Raw genomic sequence first — 19817 nt, 5'->3', positions numbered from 1 at the left:
ACTAATCTCAGTCAACCTGTCCATCACCACTGCAAACAAAAACGGACTCAGATCTGATCCTTGGTGTAATCCCACCTCCACCTTGAGTGAGTCAGTCATTCCTACTGTGCATCTCACCGCTGTCACACTATCCTCGTACATATCCTGCACTACCTTCACATACTTCTCTGCCACTCCAGACTTCCTCATACAATACCACAGCTCTTCTCTTGGCACCCTATTATAAGCTTTCTCTAAATCTACAAACACACAAGGTAACTCCTTCTGGCCTTCTCTATATTTATCTAATAGATTACAATTTGTTCATGTAAATGGGGAGTCTTCTTCACGGACTAAGGTTAATTATGGAGTTCCACAAGGTTCTGTGCTAGGACTGATTTTATTCACTTTATACATGCTTCCCTTAGGCAGTATTATTAGAAAGCATTGCTTAAATTTTCATTGTTACGCAGATGATATCCAGCTTTATCTATCCATGAAGCCAAAGGACACACACCAATTAGTTAAACTGCAGGATTGTCTTACAGACATAAAGACATGGATGACCTCTAATGTCCTGCTTTTAAAATCAGATAAAACTGAAGTTATTGTACTTGGCCCCACAAATCTTAGAAACATGGTGTCTAACCAGATCCTTACTCTGGATGGCATTACCCTGACCTCCAGTAATACTGTGAGAAATCTTGGAGTCATTTTTGATCAGGATATGTCCTTCAATGCGCATATTAAGCAAATATGTAGGACTGCTTTTTTGCATTTGCGCAATATCTCTAAAATTAGAAAGGTCTTGTCTCAGAGTGATGCTGAAAAGCTAATTCATGCATTTATTTCCTCTAGGCTGGACTATTGTAATTCATTATTATCAGGTTGTCCTAAAAGTTCCCTGAAAAGCCTTCAGTTAATTCAAAATGCTGCAGCTAGAGTACTGACAGAAGACTAGAAGGAGAGAGCCTCTCTTCATTGGCTTCCTGTCCAGCTTTCAGGCTCCTCTCCTGTGGAACCAGCTCCCAATTCAGATCAGGGAGACAGACACCCTCTCTACTTTTAAGATTAGGCTTAAAACTTTCCTTTTTGCTAAAGCTTATAGTTAGGGCTGGATCAGGTGACCCTGAACCATCCCTTAGTTATGCTGCTATAGACTTAGACTGCTGGGGGGTTCCCATGATGCACTGAGTGTTTCTTTCTCTTTTTGCTCTGTATGCACCACTCTGCATTTAATCACTAGTGATTGATCTCTGCTCTCTTCCACAGCATGTCTTTTTCCTGATTCTCTCCCCTCAGCCCCAACCAGTCCCAGCAGAAGACTGCCCCTCCCTGAGCCTGGTTCTGCTGGAGGTTTCTTCCTGTTAAAAGGGAGTTTTTCCTTCCCACTGTTGCCAAGTGCTTGCTCATAGGAGGTCGTTTTGACCGTTGGGGTTTTTCTGTAATTATTGTATGGCCTTGCCTTACAATATAAAGCGCCTTGGGGCAACTGTTTGTTGTGATTTGGCGCTATATAAATAAAATTGATTTGATTTTGATTTGATACTTCTCACATCAGTATTCTTAGAGCAAACATTGCATCTGTAGTGCTCTTTCTTAGCATGAAACCATATTGCTGCTCACAGATCTTCACCTGTTTTCTAAGCCTAGCTTCTACTACTCTTTCCCATAACTTCATGCTGTGGCTGATCAACTTTACGCCTCTGTAGTTACTGCAGCTCTGCACATCACGCTTGTTCATGAAAATAGGAACCAGCACACTTCGTCTCCATTCCTCAGGCATCCTCTCACTTTACAAAATTTTATTAAACAATCTGATTAGAAACCCCACTGCCATCTCTCCAAGACATTTCCATGTCTCCACTGGAATGTCATCTGGACAAACTGCCTTTCCACTCTTCATCCTTTTCATAGCAGCCCTCACTTCATCCTTACTAATCTCTTGCACTTCCTGATTTACTCTCTCCACATCATTCAGCCTTTTCTCCATCTCATTTTCACTTCCACCATTCTAGTTTTCCTCTTCTCCCATTGTCTCTGGACACATTCTCCTCTTTTTCTTCTTCTTCACCTGACAGAAGCCCAATTTCCACAGGCACCCTAGTGGGCAATGGCACCAGTGGTGGTTGTTGTTAACCCAGGCCTCGACTGATCCAATATATAAATTCAATTTGTACTCTGCATGTTTGGGTTGGCTTATTTTTTTTTTTAATGCAGGAAGCCCTTCCTGACCCAACCCTACTCATTAATCTGAGCTGCACTTCCCATGTGGCTGAGATTTGTGGAGTTTATGGACACGTTTTTTTCAGGGTCAGGGTTTGAGATGGTTGGCGTACTGGAAAATCCTGCTGTAACCCGGTTTCCTGGCTGCTATCCTGAGGTGGTGCTGGAGAATCCCAGATCCTGCACCTGGATGCTGAGGCTGCGAGCCAGAGCTCAGAGCATCCTCCTTATGAAGAGATGATCTTTGTGGCTGAACACGTCCATTTGCTCCGACCACAGAACACTCCTCCAAAAGGATCAGCCTTCATCTTCATCATCAAGTGAAAACTTTTTTTTTTTTTTTATGTACTTTGCTGGGTAAGAGCTTCCTGTTTGTTCTGCAACCTTTCAGCACACAGTGTGTGAGTGCGTGAATGTGAGGCATGAGTGTACAGAGCTCCAAGGGTCTGGATCAGATGGACGTGCTTTTAATTATTCATTTAACTCAAAATAATTCTGTCATGATCATGGACTTGGTTAGCAGGAAGACATCTATGAACTACGTCTGACCGTAATGTGTTCAGAAGCTCCTCTCTGGCTGTGAGCGTTACTGCGGAAGCCATCAGTTGCTGTAGTGATGTTGTATGCGAGTCCTGGATGATGGGCACGGCCTGGACCTTCTCCTGACCCACGGGCTGCAGATAACTGCTGCTGTCAGTCTGAAGGTACTGATCCACAGCTGCTTTGTAGGCACTGGCTGGAGGCACAGGACTAATGGGTTCCATCAGCAGAACTGAAGTTGGAAGATGAAGGACCTGAGATCAGAAAGAAAAACATACTCAGGTGAAGCTGTGACTCAGTCATGTGGAGGATCTGTGGGGTAGAGTTGGCCAAAGTGCAGGTACGCCAACCACGCGCCAGCCACTCACCATTTTCGCCTTTTTTGTATTCTTTTTTTCAAAATTTGCCTCGGTGGACTGATTCCTGGGATCTGACCTTTTGGCTTGGTGTTTTGGCAGCTCTGAGCGCTGCGCCTGATCATTTTGTGGTCACCTGCTTTGCTTCTTACCTATGACTGAGCTGAACATTATTGTGATCCTATACTTGCATCTTCTGAACAGAGAAAAGTTGAACAGTATGTCGCTTTGGCTGCTTGTTTTTCACTTGGGGGTCGCCACAGCAAATCCAAGGTGGATCTGCATGTTGAACTGGCACATTTTACGCCAGATGCCTTTGCTGACGCAACGCCACATTACATGGAGAAATAAGACAAAGCAGAACAATTCCTGGAATTCTATTTTACACTTCTAAGCTGTACTGAAGTTGATCTTTTTGGTTCCACATCAGCTCATGCTCATTAATAGAAGCTGTGCAGCCTTTCAAATTTTTAAGGTCTAAGACATTAAAATAATTTTCTTTGGCACCTCTATAATCTCATTTATTAGCCTTTAAATAAGAGAATCATAATATGACATTGACTACATGATCAAAAGTGGTGCTGTCTGGAAAAAAATGTATAATTATTCAAAGGAACAAACGGCCTGAACTATGTTCGGTAGCGACCCCTACAGTCTGATAGAGACATCACAGATCACATGGGGGCTTCCCCCAACGTACGCAAGCACGCTAACAACCGTAAGATGTCTGTAAATCACTTCAGAGGTGTTATCTGACTTAAAAAAACAGCGGTTTTAGATTTAGGTTTTTTTACGCTTTTGCAAAATGTTTCTCATATATTTTGCAAAAGCATTAAAAAAACCTGCACGCCCCCTGTATGCGCATCACACAAGGTCAAAGGTAACTTCCAGTCGACAGATTTTTATGCAAGTGTCCTCCATACAATAATGCCCAGCCCCCATGGGCTTATAAGACACTCCCAACAAAAGTAAATAAATACATACATCTATTCATACATGTGGGTACAGCTGTCTCCACCACAGCTGCCACGCTTCCTCCAAGAATTTTCCCAGAGCAAATACTTCTTCTTCAAACAGCCAACTTATTAAATTCGGACAACCAAAACAAATCAGGATTCCTGGCTTGTACTTTTTCAAATAAAACATTTCCTAGACTGGTATACAATGGACAATGAAAAACAAAATGTAACTCATCCTCCACATGTCTTAAATCACATGAAGTAATTTCCAGTAAGTTCAAAACCTCATGCATGCGCACATCCTCCTGCAGATGGTGTTAAAGGAAAATAAACTACTTGTTATGGAATTCCACCAAATAAATATGTTCTCATCATGAAAATGAGCTGTAATTTCGAAATATATTTCAAAAATAATCCGACATTATCATCCTAGGATTTCAGTAGAAAGTAAATGCCAGTTTAGTGAAATCTGAAGTGCCGTACAGCTTTAATAGACAGAGATATGCCTATCGTTTTTTTTAATCACTGGTAGAATTTTACATTTGGAGTAAGCAGTGATGTGAGAGGTCCTTTGGGGGGATTTTGCTCATGACCTTGCAAGGCCTGCAGGTCTGCAGTGTCTAGAGGGGGTGTGGGGGACCGCTGCCATAAAATTAAAAAATATTTATATGCAAATTGGTGCAATTCATAAGTGAAATGAGAGATATTCCTCCGTCCTATTTTATTGCCCATTTTAGTCATAAAAAGCATATTTTTCCATATTGGCAGATTATGAGCCTATAATTCATAGTCTGTCACACGGCTTAGAATACAGTGTTATTATACATACACACATCTTCAGCCGCTTATCCGGGATCGGGTCGTGGGGGCAACAGCTCCAGCAGGGGACCCCAGACTTCCCTTTTCCGGGCACCATTGACCACCTCTGACTGTGGGATCCTGAGGTGTTCCCAGGCCAGTGTGGAGATATGATCTCTCCACCTAGTCCTGGGTCTTCCCCGGGGTCTCCTCCCAGGTGGACGTGCCTGGAACACCTCCTTAGGGAGGCACCCAGGAGGCATCCTTACCAGATGCCCGAACCACCTCAGCTGGCAAATTTCAACATGAAGGAGCAGCGGCTCTACTCCGAGCTCCCCACGGATGACTGAGCTTCTCACCTTTAAGGGATACACCAGCCACCCTCCTAAAGAAGCCCATTTTTACCTCTTGTACCTGCGATCTAGTTCTTTAGGTCATGACTCAACCCTCATGACCATAGGTGAGAGTAGGAATGAAGACTGACCAGTAGATCGAGAGCTTCACCTTTAAGCTCATCTCCCTTTTTGTCACAACAGTACAGTAGAGCGAATGCAACAGCGCCCCTGCTGCGGCGATTCTCAGGCCAGTGCCAGTCTCACACTCCATTGTCTCCTCACTCATGAATACAAATGCAAAACTTTTGTTCCATCTGGTATTTGGTCTTACACTCATTTCAGTTCTTTTGACCTCCTTACAGCCTATTCTCAATCATGTGAAACAATTTGCTATCACACTGTAAAACCTGAGTTTTGTGGACTGAGTTTTGTGGCTCTGTGACTTTGTCACAGGACACCTAAAGTTAAAGGCTTCCTCTGAACGTGGCAACTCACAGTCCTCATCAGTGCAATCATCTGAAACCACTGACCTGTTCCAGAGGAACGATGTGGTAAAGAAATCCAGAGGCCTTAAAGATATCCACCATCTGGGCCACAGTCCTCTGTCTCTGCTCCACAGATCGACCGACAGCGCCACCTTCTGCACGCACGCACGCACGCACGCACACACACACACACATCTTTCACAGGTGTGCACGGTGACAACTTTGGCATGAGGATTTTGCTGATCATAGATACTAAAAAAGGACAACAACCAAAACCTAACACCACCAGATATAATTATAATTACACTTATTATTAATCACGGTGAACCACAATGAAAAATGTTACCGTCATATTTGTATTTATTAACATATTATCACATTAAATTCATTAATTCTGACAGGCACAAATAGCTCGCACAAACAGTTCTGGTTGGTAAAAGGCTTTAGTGAGGAGGACAGCAGAGGTTGGTACACAAAAAGTCCAAAATACACAGCAGAAGTACAAAAACACCTCAGGCGCTGGCGAGGTCGGAAAAACAGGCAGGAGGTCGAGAATCACACTGATGCAGACAGGACTATGGAACACGAGAACAAGAGCTGGAGAGAAGGCACAAGACGTATCAATCTGGCGAAGACTAGCAGCACCCAGTGAGTTTATATAAGCAACAGAACAAGTGAGGAGCTGCAAATTATGAACAGGTGTGCGTGGAAAGCACCAGAACCAAGGGCGTGGCCAAGGAGAGAAGGAAACGCCCACCACCAAGAACCCACTGACAGACAAGAGAGATAGAACACAGACAGACCAAAGCAGAATAAACATACAGAGAACCAATGAAAATAATAAAAGAGACCAAAAACCAAAACAGACAACATGGCAAAATTTCAGACCCTGACAAATTCATGTCAAATCAAAACAAATAAAGCACATTATCTGAGCTTAAAAATGACAACCAGTGATTCATTATTCTTCATAAAAAAAGAAACTGTTAACTACATGCTGATACATATATGCTGATACCTGCTGCTCATCCACATAAAATCCTTACAATATTGCCTTGCATCAGTGAGAAGTTGAATGTCAAGCAATTTCTAACGTTTAAGCTCTGATAAGACTGAAGTGATGGTTTTTGGTGCAGCGAGACATCAGCATCAATTTGGCCAGCTAGTGCTTAGCCTACTACCAACTGGCTTCCCCTGAATTTAGTTCCAATAACTTTCAGTCTGCTAACATTTTTTTTTTTTTGCTGGCAGAGATAAAGCTGAACGGTCAGAAACATCTGTAAAACATAAAACCTTACATGTGCTTTGCAATAAACAGACCGCTGTGAGAAGCTCAGTCCTGCCCCAGTAGAAGGGGGCAGACCTTTCACTCATGGTTTCACTTAAAACCAGTTTTAAAGCAATGCACAACTTCTGAAGGTTTTACATTAAACAGACACATGTGCCGAAAGGCGTTATGGGAAAATTCAAATGACCTGCTCTCATCACCCCCCCCCCCCCATCAAAATGCAGAGTACACTGCCATCTACTGGATGGGAGTGTAAATAGACCAACATATTCAGAACATCTCAATATAAGTGGATCACAGATCACAGGCATTGTAAAAACCAACACACACGTTACAGTAACTTTACAGGGGGTGTCAAAATTGGCATGTTTTTTGTTCATTTCAGTTTTACAACAGTATATCATTTTAAAGTACCACAATTCACCCCACTGAGAATCCCATAATCCCTTGCACACCAGAGAGTTGCTGCAGTCAAAATAACACTGAAAAACTTCATAATGACAATAGCAAATGAACATTATACAAACAAAATGTAATTTTTATGCCTTTCACAACATTTTTAAGAGACTGCTGCATGAGACCCTGAAAACTTGCTAAAACAAATATTCCAAATATTCTATGTCTGCTACATTTAACCTGCATGGAACTTCTGAATTTCAAACATTTTGTATATATTATTCTGAAACAAACAGTGCTGTAAAGGACAATAAGCAGGATGGAGGAAACTGAAGAGCAAACTTCAGTTTCCTCCAGAATGACATGAACATGAAGCAATCTTGGCTCACAGTGATTGCCCACTGTAAATAACAGTGAAACAACCTGAGCTTCTCGCAGGTTTACATAAAACAAACAATAACAATGTCTATAAACCCAGATCATATATTCACGAGTTTTAGGCACAAAAAAGAAAGAGATTTATGTTGGGATGACGTTAATGCTGTTGTTCGTGTGCAGTGCAGTTGTTAAATTGCAGCCTGATGCATTGTTTCTTTCTCTTTTTGCTCTGTATGCACCACTCTGCATTTAATCATTAGTGATCGATCTCTGCTCCCCTCCACAGCATGTCTTTTTCCTGGTTCTCTCCCTCAGCCCCAACCAATCCCAGCAGAAGACTGCCCCTCCCTGAGCCTGGTTCTGCTGGAGGTTTCTTCCTGTTAAAAGGGAGTTTTTCCTTCACACTGTAGCCAAGTGCTTGCTCACAGGGGGTCGTTTTGACCGTTGGGGTTTTACATAATTATTGTATGGCCTTGCCTTGCAATATAAAGCGCCTTGGGGCAACTGTTTGTTGTGATTTGGCGCTATATAAAAAAATTGATTGATTGATTGATCAGACAGTCTCAATGCGAACTCCCTCCGGAATTAGTTTGTTTAAAATTTTAACCATAAGTCAAAACTGCCTTGCTGTGCATGACTCCTGTGACAGTCTGCAAGACTGTATGGCTGTGAGAATAAATAATCTTTTTTTTCTCTCACACTTTTTTCCTCTCTCTGGTCACTAGGTTTCTTTTGCTGAGAGAAAGCTGATCTTAGACAGAAGCACTGGCTCGCTGTTGTTTGTGATTGCCTTAGAATTTATTCAGAAGTATCAGTAGCTGCCAGTGTACTGGAGTCAATACTAAAAGTTACTGGTTTAACTTTTAGCTGTAACTTCTGCAATTTTTTTTAGGGGTTTATTGGTGTAGCTTTATGAAAGTTAACTTTTCAGTTCGTGGATTAACTGTTATCAAAGCTAACGTTTTGGTTAGCTGTGTCTACCACTGGCGAAATATAGCAAAGGTTCATCCCATCCTGTCTATGTCTGATGCAGAGACCGTGATTCATGAGTTTGTCTCTTCTAGATTGGACTACTACAATATTCTATTTTCTGGTTTACCATGGTCCAGCATTAGGGCTCTCCAACTGGTTCAAAATGCTGCTGCCAGACTTTTGACAGGAAGCAGAAAGTTTGACCACATTACACCCATTTTGGCATCTCTTTACTGGCTTCCTGTCCCTGTTAGATCAGATTTTAAGGTTTTAAGGTAGCCCATAAAATTGTTCATGGACTGGCACCTCCGTACTTAGCTAACCTAATTAAGCCCTACGTACCGGCCCAGGCTCTACATTCTCAGGGACTTTATGTCCCTAGGGTGAATAAAAAGTCTGTGGGTCACAGAGTTTTCTCTTATCATGTCCCTGTTCTGTGGAATGATCTCCCTGCATCAATAAAACAGTCAGATTCTGTAGAGACTTTCAAGTCCAGACTTAAGACGCACTTATTTTCCCTTTTGTATGGCTATAATACTAACATAGTATGTTTCTATGCTTTTTACTGTTTTAAATTCATTTTATTAGGAAACAAAGCAGGTCGCAGCCTCAACTTTATCTAAAGTTTGGGTCTTTTAGAGAAGCTTAGGGCTAGTGGCCGGTGATCATCTTAGTATTTTTTCTGTTTTCCTTGTTGCTTAATCCTGACAAATTTGTTGTCTTTCTGATGCTTGATTCTGTTTTTTCTCTCTGTTTGAGGTGCGGCTCCATCCAGAGATGGGAGTGGGTGTCTTCTTCTGCAGACCTCCCGTCCTGTACACCAGCATGAACTCCCAAAATTTCCTATATATTTGTAATGTAATTTGTGCCGGTAGCATGGCCCAAGCAGAGGGTCACCCCTTTGAGTCTGGTTTGCTTGAGGTTTCTTCCTCAAATCATTAGAGGGAGTTTTTTTTCTTACCACAGTCACCTGTGCTCTTGCTCTGGGGGTTGGTAAGGTTAGACCTTACTTGTGTGATGTGCTTTGAGGCAACTTTGTTGTGATTTGGCGCTATATAAGTGAAATAAATTGAATTAAATTGAATTGAAGCTGCTGATTTTTAAACAGTTTCAAATTATACCACATAAATGCGCCAATGTTCTGTAGTATTACTTTAACCTACATTAATCAGTTGTACTGTGACGTCCAGCGGATCAGCTGAAACACAAATATTTCAGGAGTTCTCAGCCTGGATACAAAAACCATACATTTCTATTTTTGGATTTACCATCAATGTAGACGATACCGGGTCGGAACCTCAACCTCTTGTGTGCATTCTGGCTCAAACCCTGGAAGGGAGAAACCACAGTTCATCTGGGAATATTACATAAAAGGAAAAAAAAAGTATGACAACCTTATCACAGTGTTAACACATTCACAGACAGAACTCTCATGAGAATGTTTATCTTGTTTGGGGTGGGGGGAGCGGTTAGCTGGTTTTTCAATTTTGACCTTCTTTTGTTTCTTTTGAAAGTTGAGTTATTTGATAACTGGAGTATTGTTTCTGGATTATTTTTTAATTCTGTTTGAAGTACATCCTTTGAAGTATCAAAGTGGTACTGTGGATTTTAATTTTTTTGACAATGATTGAGAGGGTGGAAGGTGAAGCCTGCAGCACCTATTTCAGGTTGTAGGGTGTCAAAGTCCGTCCCCACCTCACGAGATGGCACCTGGTTGATGGATCAGGTAGGGACCCTTGTGTGCCCTGTTGTTGCTATGGTAGCCATGAAGGCCCAGCAGTAACACTGAACACGAGATGATAAACGGGGCTAGAAGTCCTCAATGACAGATCGGGCTGAAGAGACGATGGTTTTGTCACCAAACAGCTGTGACGGCTGTAGCAGGTTGTCAGACCACAATCAGATGGGATTTCCCAGCCACAGGACCAGGCTGGGGATCAGTCAAGAACCATGTCTTAGACACGTTAAACAAACCCACACACAAGCATCTCTGGACCAACCCTGGATATAGACTTTCTACGCTGCACTGTGCACCCATAAGTCTTTTGGTGATGGGCAAAGAGTGACATGATGGGTACCCTGAACAGGGAGGGGGCTAGAAAAGGAACGGATCAACAGACAATCTTCCTCGCCACCGAGGGACAGCCAGGACAACTTCAGGTTGAAGTAAGTATCCTGGTGCAGACTCTCAGTTACTAATCCCACATGATGTAAGCGTTCAGCGCCAATACTAAAACCTGAAGCAAACTAAAGCTCCAGGTTCACTCACAAGAGTGCATCTGAAACTTTGTCAGCCGAGCTGAGACAGCTCAGAGGACTGTGGCGGTGCAGGTTCCACGATAATTTACTGCTCCATTTGCAAACCAGATTTTAAATTTCTGTTGACGTACAGCTCAGCTGTCAGACCTGCTCTGGGAGCAAACGCTGGTCCCCCACATCACAGGGAACCATGCAGGAAAACAATGGGTCCATCCCCACCGCTCCAAAATAACAGTCTACGCATCACAGCTCGGTGAAACCTGGTGCACTGACAGAACGACAAACCTCTTGGACTTGATGAAGCATGGAGGAAGATGAAGGACCTCCAGACACTGCCAGCAGCACCTACACCAAGACAAGAGGAGCACCATCAGGACGGAGTGAAGAATCCACCATCCTGTTCCAGCAGGACGGACACACACACACACACACTGAGCAAAACATAACCATTAATAAAACACTCAATCCAAGCACATCCAATCAGATTCATTGAGCTTGGTAACTCTGAAATGAGGGGCGTGTTCTGAGTTCATCTGTCCCACCCACATCATGCCAGCTTTGGCCACAATCCACCTCTTTACCCATTTATGGGTTGGCACGACCAAGAGGGTGACATTTGGAGCCTCCAGTGTACCTGCTCTCCAGGAAAAATGACCCTGTTTTTTCCGAGCATGGCCCGGAACTTGTGAATGAAGTATTCCTTAAAACAGCTCCTGTAACAGCAGAAAGGCAGAGACGGCACGTCAGTGAGAGGACAACGCCAGCAGGCTGTGCTCAGCTTTGGAAACAAGGGGTCAGCACCAGTCAGACAGCTTTACCACCGTGGACCAACATGGCACCAGATCTACTGGATCCAATCAGAACTTTACCACTGACCTGCAGAATGGATCTCCGGCCCTGATGACGACGACAGCGCTGCTCTCGCTGCATTTGGAACACTTCTTGGAAACACTAAGAAACAACAGAAATTCAACATTATCAAAATGCACATATGGAATAGAGTCAGGAGCATAAGTATTTGGACACTGAGAGCTCACCACCACAGTGCAGTTAAAATTAAACCATCCGGATGTTCTTGTCGGGTGAAATTCAAACTTAAATTCAGAAATGCCACATTTACCTTTTAGGAAACAGACCCCATTTTTAAGAGCTCATAATTTATTGTACAGACTGATTACTGTCAGATTCATTTTGTTAATATAAATCATAGGATGAATACATGAACAGTTTCTTGGACTTCATTTCCATCGGGTCAAGACTGGGAGCATGCCCTGGTGCCATGCTTTAAGGCATCCACGACACCACAGAGCCACCTTGAGTCCTGGATGACAACCACCCAGAAAAATAATCAGTCCATTCCCACATCTTCCAAAATAACCATCTTTCTCCTGCAGCCAGGTGAAATGTGGGCATGTCCTTGACCTTCTCCACCCACTTGGGTCTTCAACACTGAGGTTCCTTTGTGTTACATCCTATCCAGAGAAACACACCACAGGGAAAAAATGTTGAAATCGAAGGTCTCTCAGTGCATGTCATCCTCTTCATCTTCATCCATCAGTCATGAAGAAATGGGAATCCACATTTTTCACTTCCGATCCGATTCCGATACCTGAATTTCGATATCTGCCGATACCGATACTATTCCGATACCAGAGCTCTGATTGCTCTAATATTATTATCATTATTGTTGGTTTTACATGAGGATATTTTGTATCCCCAGTTATACAGCTTCATGATGAAGTGTTTAGAGGGGGATTTTCTTAAAAAGGAGACCTGAAAGTTCAGCTACAATTTGCCAGAAGGTACATCCAAGATGCAAACCGAGATTTGATGTTTTGGTGAAAGAATCAAGTACTTTTTATTTTTTTATAGAGTTAGAATAGACAGCACTCTCTCTCTCTGTCTCTCCTTCTCAATTTCAATGGAGCTTTATTGACATGGGAAACATGTTTACATTGTCAAAGCAAGTAAAATAAAATTTTAAATTTAAGTCCTCTCCCTCTCTCTGTTTCCCTCTCACTGTCTCTCTCTCCCTGTCGCTGTCTCTTTCCTGCTTGGAACTTTTTGGAAACACGAAGCCTCTCAAATGTAAACCATAAATTTCTAAATGTATCATAATGTACACTCACATGAGGAACTCTGGATTAATACTGAAGGAATTTGATGGAGTTTTTTTCCCCATTCAGTGAATAGAAACTCTGTTCAGCTGCACTCTGCTGTGCCCTGAGCAGCTGCTGTTTCATAGCATTTCACAGCCTTGGGACGCTGAAGTGGCTGATTTTTCAGCAGACATTTTCAGCAACAATTCAGTTCATTTTTCAAAAAATCTGTGTTCAACTGCACAGACAATTTGAACCCAAGAGCTGGGCAGAAATATGGCTGGAACACTGCTCCTGAAGTGCGGAAGAGACCTCTCTCAAACAGCTCGGCTTCAGTTCAGAAACAACCCCCTCCTCCCCTCCTCACACTCAGCAGCACACAGCAGAGAGAGTGTAGCAGCTGAGAGGTTTCACAGATGTGACTCCTCTCTGGTACCGGAAAATGCCACATGTTGTGTCGGCATTTTCAGATACTTGAATTACGTTGGTATCAGAAGCCGATACTGGATCGGATCAATCCCAACCTTATAAACAACACGGTCCTGTATGGTAAATCTGTCTTCAGGAACTGAGGCACCACGGCAAGAAGGAAACAAGTGAGGGAAGCCACCAAGACACCTAGACAGCTCTGAAGGGGATATAGGCTTCTGTGGCTGTGACTGGAAAAACTTTGCAGCATTCTAATTTTGTCTGTTGTATCAACAATTGCGAGTTATTCCAAATAGTTTGACAGTATTATCCCAGGTCATTCCCTCAGGTTCCCCTGAAAAATTCACAGGCACTCCCGTTCCAAATATCTGGAGAAATCACAAAAAAAAGCAGGTCTGCATGCAATCGACAAAATGAAGCTCTCAGCTCCAAGACTAGGTGAGTGAATCCTCACTGTCAGGATTTCAATTTCAATTTATTTTCATTTATATAGCACCAAATCACAACAGAGTTGCCTTAAAGCGCTTCACACAGGTAAGGTCTAACCTTACCAACCCCCAGAGCAACAGTGGTAAGAAAAAACTCCCTCTAAGGAAGAAACCTCAAGCAGACCAGACTCAAAGGGGTGACCCTCTGCTTGGGCCATGATACAGACACAAATTACAGAACAATTCACGGACGAATATACAAGAAATGCTATTGGCACACAGGACAGGAGGATCGCCAACACGAATACAACTCCCATCTCTGGATGGAGCTGCACCTTAAACAGAGAAAAAACAGAATCAGGCATCAGAAAGACAAAAAAAATACTGTATAGTTTGCCAGCATTAAACAACAAGAAAAACAGAGAAATACTAAGGTGATTGACGGCCACTAGCCCTAAGCTTCACTAAAAGACCCAGAATTTAGGTAAAGTTGAGGCCGCAGCCTGTTCCAATTACTAATAACATGAATTAAAAGAGTAAAAAGCGTAAAACAAAACTGTACCGGTATGCTAGCCATATGAAAGGGAAAATAAGTGCGTCTTAAGTCTGGACTTGAAAATCTCCACAGAATCTGACTGTTTTATTGACGCAGGGAGATCATTCCACAGAACAGGGGCACGATAAGAGAAAGCTCTGTGACCCGCAGACTTCTTATTCACCTCAGGGACACAAAGTAGTCCTGCACCCTGAGAACGTAAAGCCCGGGCTGGTACGCAAGGTTTAAATAGGTCAGCTAGGTAGGGAGGTGCCAGTCCATGAATAATTTTATAGGTTAGTAGCAGAACCTTAAAATCTGATCTCACTGGGACAGGAAGCCAGTGAAGGGATGCCAAAATGGGTGTAATGTGGTCAATGAGGCAGATTCAGTGAAGTGCTGATTCTAAACTGGCAGTAGGTGGCAGAGTGAATCCTCACCATCAGGATTTGGTAAGTTTGGTGAGATGGTGACTCTAAACTGACCATAGATTAAAAAATTGGACTCCAAATTGCAGACAACCACACACTGACTAAGTGAAATAAATGATTTTATTTACTAGATGAGAAGAGTCAAAGTAAAAAAAAAAAAAAAACTACAGAGATCTGACAAAAAACAAACAAAAAAAAAATCCAAAGTGTACCACAGGCGTGGGTGGAACAGGCAGCATGTGAATGAACTAGCAATGAGTGGATGAATGAGCCAGTCTTTTAAACTGCACTGGAGTAAATTATTGATTGCAGGTCCGAGAGGCAAACAGGCCAGCTATATCCAGCCTAAAGCCCCAGTCAATGATGGACAGAGCAAAAGGAGTAGTTTCATATTTAGATATTTTTTCCTTTGCTGCCTCAATGTTTCTGTGTAGGCTCTCAGTTGTCCAGGTGGTTTCCATAGTAGAGAAGCTTGAATCTTCGACTGGACTGGGTTGCTTGACGCGAGGACGTTTTGCTTCAAATCGCAGAAGCTTCCTCAGCTAAAATTCTTGCTCTGGTGGTCTGACTTCTGTCTTGACACTTGTAGAGAAGAATGAACTTCTTCGTCTGACTTCTGTCTTGACTCTTGTAGAGAAGAAGTTGTATATATATATATATATATATATATATATATATATATATATATGTATATATATGTATTAGTTCCCCCCTGGCAGATCCCGAGCAGCCGGGAAAGCAGGCTGACTGGGTGACTGTGAGGAGGAAGCGTAGCCCTAAACAGAAGCCCCGTGTACACCGCCAACCCGTTCACATCTATAACCGTTTTTCCCCACTCGACGACACACCCGCCGAGGATCAAACTCTGGTTATTGGCGACTCTGTTTTGAGAAATGTGAAGTTAGCGACACCAGCAACCATAGTCAATTGTCTTCAGGGGGCCAGAGCAGGCGACATTGAAGGAAATTTGAAACTGCTGGCTAAGGCTAAGCGTAAATTTGGTAAGATTGTAATTCACGTAGGCAGTAATGACACCCGGTTACGCCAATCGGAGGTCACTAAAATTAACATTAAATCGGTGTGTAACTTTGCAAAAACAATGTCGGACTCTGTAGTTTTCTCTGGGCCCCTCCCCAATCGGACCGGGAGTGACATGTTTAGCCGCATGTTCTCCTTGAATTGCTGGCTGTCTGAGTGGTGTCCAAAAAATGAGGTGGGCTTCATAGATAATTGGCAAAGCTTCTGGGGAAAACCTGGTCTTGTTAGGAGAGACGGCATCCATCCCACTTTGGATGGAGCAGCTCTCATTTCTAGAAATCTGGCCAATTTTCTTAAATCCTCCAAACCATGACTATCCAGGGTTGGGACCAGGAAGCAGAGTTGTAGTCTTACACACCTCTCTGCAGCTTCACTCCCCCTGCCATCCCCTCATTACCCCATCCCCGTAGAGACGGTGCCTGCTCCCAGACTACCAATAACCAGCAAAAATCTATTTAAGCATAAAAATTCAAAAAGAAAAAATAATATAGCACCTTCAACTGCACCACAGACTAAAACAGTTAAATGTGGTCTATTAAACATTAGGTCTCTCTCTTCTAAGTCCCTGTTGGTAAATGATATAATAATTGATCAACATATTGATTTATTCTGCCTTACAGAAACCTGGTTACAGCAGGATGAATATGTTAGTTTAAATGAGTCAACACCCCCGAGTCACACTAACTGTCAGAATGCTCATAGCACGGGCCGGGGCGGAGGATTAGCAGCAATCTTCCATTCCAGCTTATTAATTAATCAAAAACCCAGACAGAGCTTTAATTCATTTGAAAGCTTGACTCTTAGTCTTGTCCATCCAAATTGGAAGTCCCAAAAACCAGTTTTATTTGTTATTATCTATCGTCCACCTGGTCGTTACTGTGAGTTTCTCTGTGAATTTTCAGACCTTTTGTCTGACTTAGTGCTTAGCTCAGATAAGATAATTATAGTGGGCGATTTTAACATCCACACAGATGCTGAGAATGACAGCCTTAACACTGCATTTAATCTATTATTAGACTCTATTGGCTTTGCTCAAAAAGTAAATGAGTCCACCCACCACTTTAATCATATCTTAGATCTTGTTCTGACTTATGGTATGGAAATAGAAGACTTAACAGTATTCCCTGAAAACTCCCTTCTGTCTGATCATTTCTTAATAACATTTACATTTACTCTGATGGACTACCCAGCAGTGGGGAATAAGTTTCATTACACTAGAAGTCTTTCAGAAAGCGCTGTAACTAGGTTTAAGGATATGATTCCTTCTTTATGTTCTCTAATGCCATATACCAACACAGTGCAGAGTAGCTACCTAAACTCTGTAAGTGAGATAGAGTATCTCGTCAATAGTTTTACATCCTCATTGAAGACAACTTTGGATGCTGTAGCTCCTCTGAAAAAGAGAGCTTTAAATCAGAAGTGCCTGACTCCGTGGTATAACTCACAAACTCGTAGTTTAAAGCAGATAACCCGTAAGTTGGAGAGGAAATGACGTCTCACTAATTTAGAAGATCTTCACTTAGCCTGGAAAAAGAGTCTGTTGCTCTATAAAAAAGCCCTACGTAAAGCTAGGACATCTTTCTACTCATCACTAATTGAAGAAAATAAGAACAACCCCAGGTTTCTTTTCAGCACTGTAGCCAGGCTGACAAAGAGTCAGAGCTCTATTGAGCTGAGTATTCCATTAACTTTAACTAGTAATGACTTCATGACTTTCTTTGCTAACAAAATTTTAACTATTAGAGAAAAAATTACTCATAACCATCCCAAAGATGTATCGTTATCTTTGGCTGCTTTCAGTGATGCCGGTATTTGGTTAGACTCTTTCTCTCCGATTGTTCTGTCTGAGTTATTTTCATTAGTTACTTCATCCAAACCATCAACATGTTTATTAGACCCCATTCCTACCAGGCTGCTCAAGGAAGCCCTACCATTATTTAATGCTTCGATCTTAAATATGATCAATCTATCTTTGTTAGTTGGCTATGTACCACAGGCTTTTAAGGTGGCAGTAATTAAACCATTACTTAAAAAGCCATCACTTGACCCAGCTATCTTAGCTAATTACAGGCCAATCTCCAACCTTCCTTTTCTCTCAAAAATTCTTGAAAGGGTAGTTGTAAAACAGCTAACTGATCATCTGCAGAGGAATGGTCTATTTGAAGAGTTTCAGTCAGGTTTTAGAATTCATCATAGTACAGAAACAGCATTAGTGAAGGTTACAAATGATCTTCTTATGGCCTCGGACAGTGGACTCATCTCTGTGCTTGTTCTGTTAGACCTCAGTGCTGCTTTTGATACTGTTGACCATAAAATTTTATTACAGAGATTAGAGCATGCCATAGGTATTAAAGGCACTGCGCTGCGGTGGTTTGAATCATATTTGTCTAATAGATTACAATTTGTTCATGTAAATGGGGAATCTTCTTTACAGACTAAAGTTAATTATGGAGTTCCACAAGGTTCTGTGCTAGGACCAATTTTATTCACTTTATACATGCTTCCCTTGGGCAGTATTATTAGACGGTATTGCTTAAATTTTCATTGTTACGCAGATGATACCCAGCTTTATCTATCCATGAAGCCAGAGGATACGCACCAATTAGCTAAACTGCAGGATTGTCTTACAGACATAAAGACATGGATGACCTCTAATTTCCTGCTTTTAAACTCAGATAAAACTGAAGTTATTGTACTTGGCCCCACAAATCTTAGAAGCATGGTGTCTAACCAGATCGTTACTCTGGATGGCATTTCCCTGATCTCTAGTAATACTGTGAGAAATCTTGGAGTTATTTTGATCAGGATATGTCATTCAAAGCGCATATTAAACAAATATGTAGGACTGCCTTTTTGCATTTACGCAATATCTCTAAAATCAGAAAGGTCTTGTCTCAGAGTGATGCTGAAAAACTAATTCATGCATTTATTTCCTCTAGGCTGGACTATTGTAATTCATTATTATCAGGTTGTCCTAAAAGTTCCCTAAAAAGCCTTCAGTTGGTTCAGAATGCTGCAGCTAGAGTACTGACGGGGACTAGCAGGAGAGAGCATATCTCACCCGTGTTGGCCTCCCTTCATTGGCTTCCTGTTAATGCTAGAATAGAATTTAAAATTCTTCTTCTTACTTATAAGGTTTTGAATAATCAGGTCCCATCTTATCTTAGGGACCTCGTAGTACCATATTACCCCATTAGAGCGCTTCGCTCTCAGACTGCGGGCTTACTTGTAGTTCCTAGGGTTTGTAAGAGTAGAATGGGAGGCAGAGCCTTCAGCTTTCAGGCTCCTCTCCTGTGGAACCAGCTCCCAATTCAGATCAGGGAGACAGATACCCTCTCTACTTTTAAGATTAGGCTTAAAACTTTCCTTTTCGCTAAGGCTTATAGTTAGGGCTGGATCGGGTGACCCTGGACCATCCCTGGACCATCCCTTGGTTATGTGGCGCTATACAAGAAAAAAGTTGATTGATTGATTGATATACATACATACATATATATATATATATATATATATACATATACATACATACATATATATATATATATATATACATATACATACATACATATATATATATACATATACATACATACATACATATATATATATACATATACATACATACATACATATATATATATACATATACATACATACATATATATATATATACATATACATACATACATACATATATATATATACATATACATACATACATACATATATATATATACATATACATACATACATACATATATATATATATATACATATACATACATACATACATATATATATATATACATATACATACATACATACATATATATATATATACATATACATACATACATACATATATATATATATATATATACATCAT

General features: G+C 41.6%; 1 protein-coding gene across 1 annotated transcript in view; it reads right to left on the bottom strand.

The window, feature by feature from the left end:
* The window catches only part of ctu2 (cytosolic thiouridylase subunit 2 homolog (S. pombe)), a 65002-nt gene that overhangs the window by 39950 nt on the left and 5235 nt on the right, over positions 1-19817 (bottom strand). The window contains exons 2-7 of the mRNA XM_034185451.1: positions 11848-11922; positions 11606-11684; positions 11257-11316; positions 9981-10041; positions 5724-5833; positions 2755-2999 (exon numbers count right to left, since the gene is read on the bottom strand). Coding sequence (XP_034041342.1) covers positions 2755-2999; positions 5724-5833; positions 9981-10041; positions 11257-11316; positions 11606-11684; positions 11848-11922 — 630 coding nt within the window. The remainder of the gene's footprint in view (positions 1-2754; positions 3000-5723; positions 5834-9980; positions 10042-11256; positions 11317-11605; positions 11685-11847; positions 11923-19817) is intronic.

Source organism: Thalassophryne amazonica, chromosome 13, assembly GCF_902500255.1.
Source record: "Thalassophryne amazonica chromosome 13, fThaAma1.1, whole genome shotgun sequence".
NCBI classification, from domain to species: domain Eukaryota; kingdom Metazoa; phylum Chordata; class Actinopteri; order Batrachoidiformes; family Batrachoididae; genus Thalassophryne; species Thalassophryne amazonica.
The sequence above is the reverse complement of the archived record's forward strand: the minus strand, read 5'-3'. Positions and strand labels throughout refer to the sequence as shown.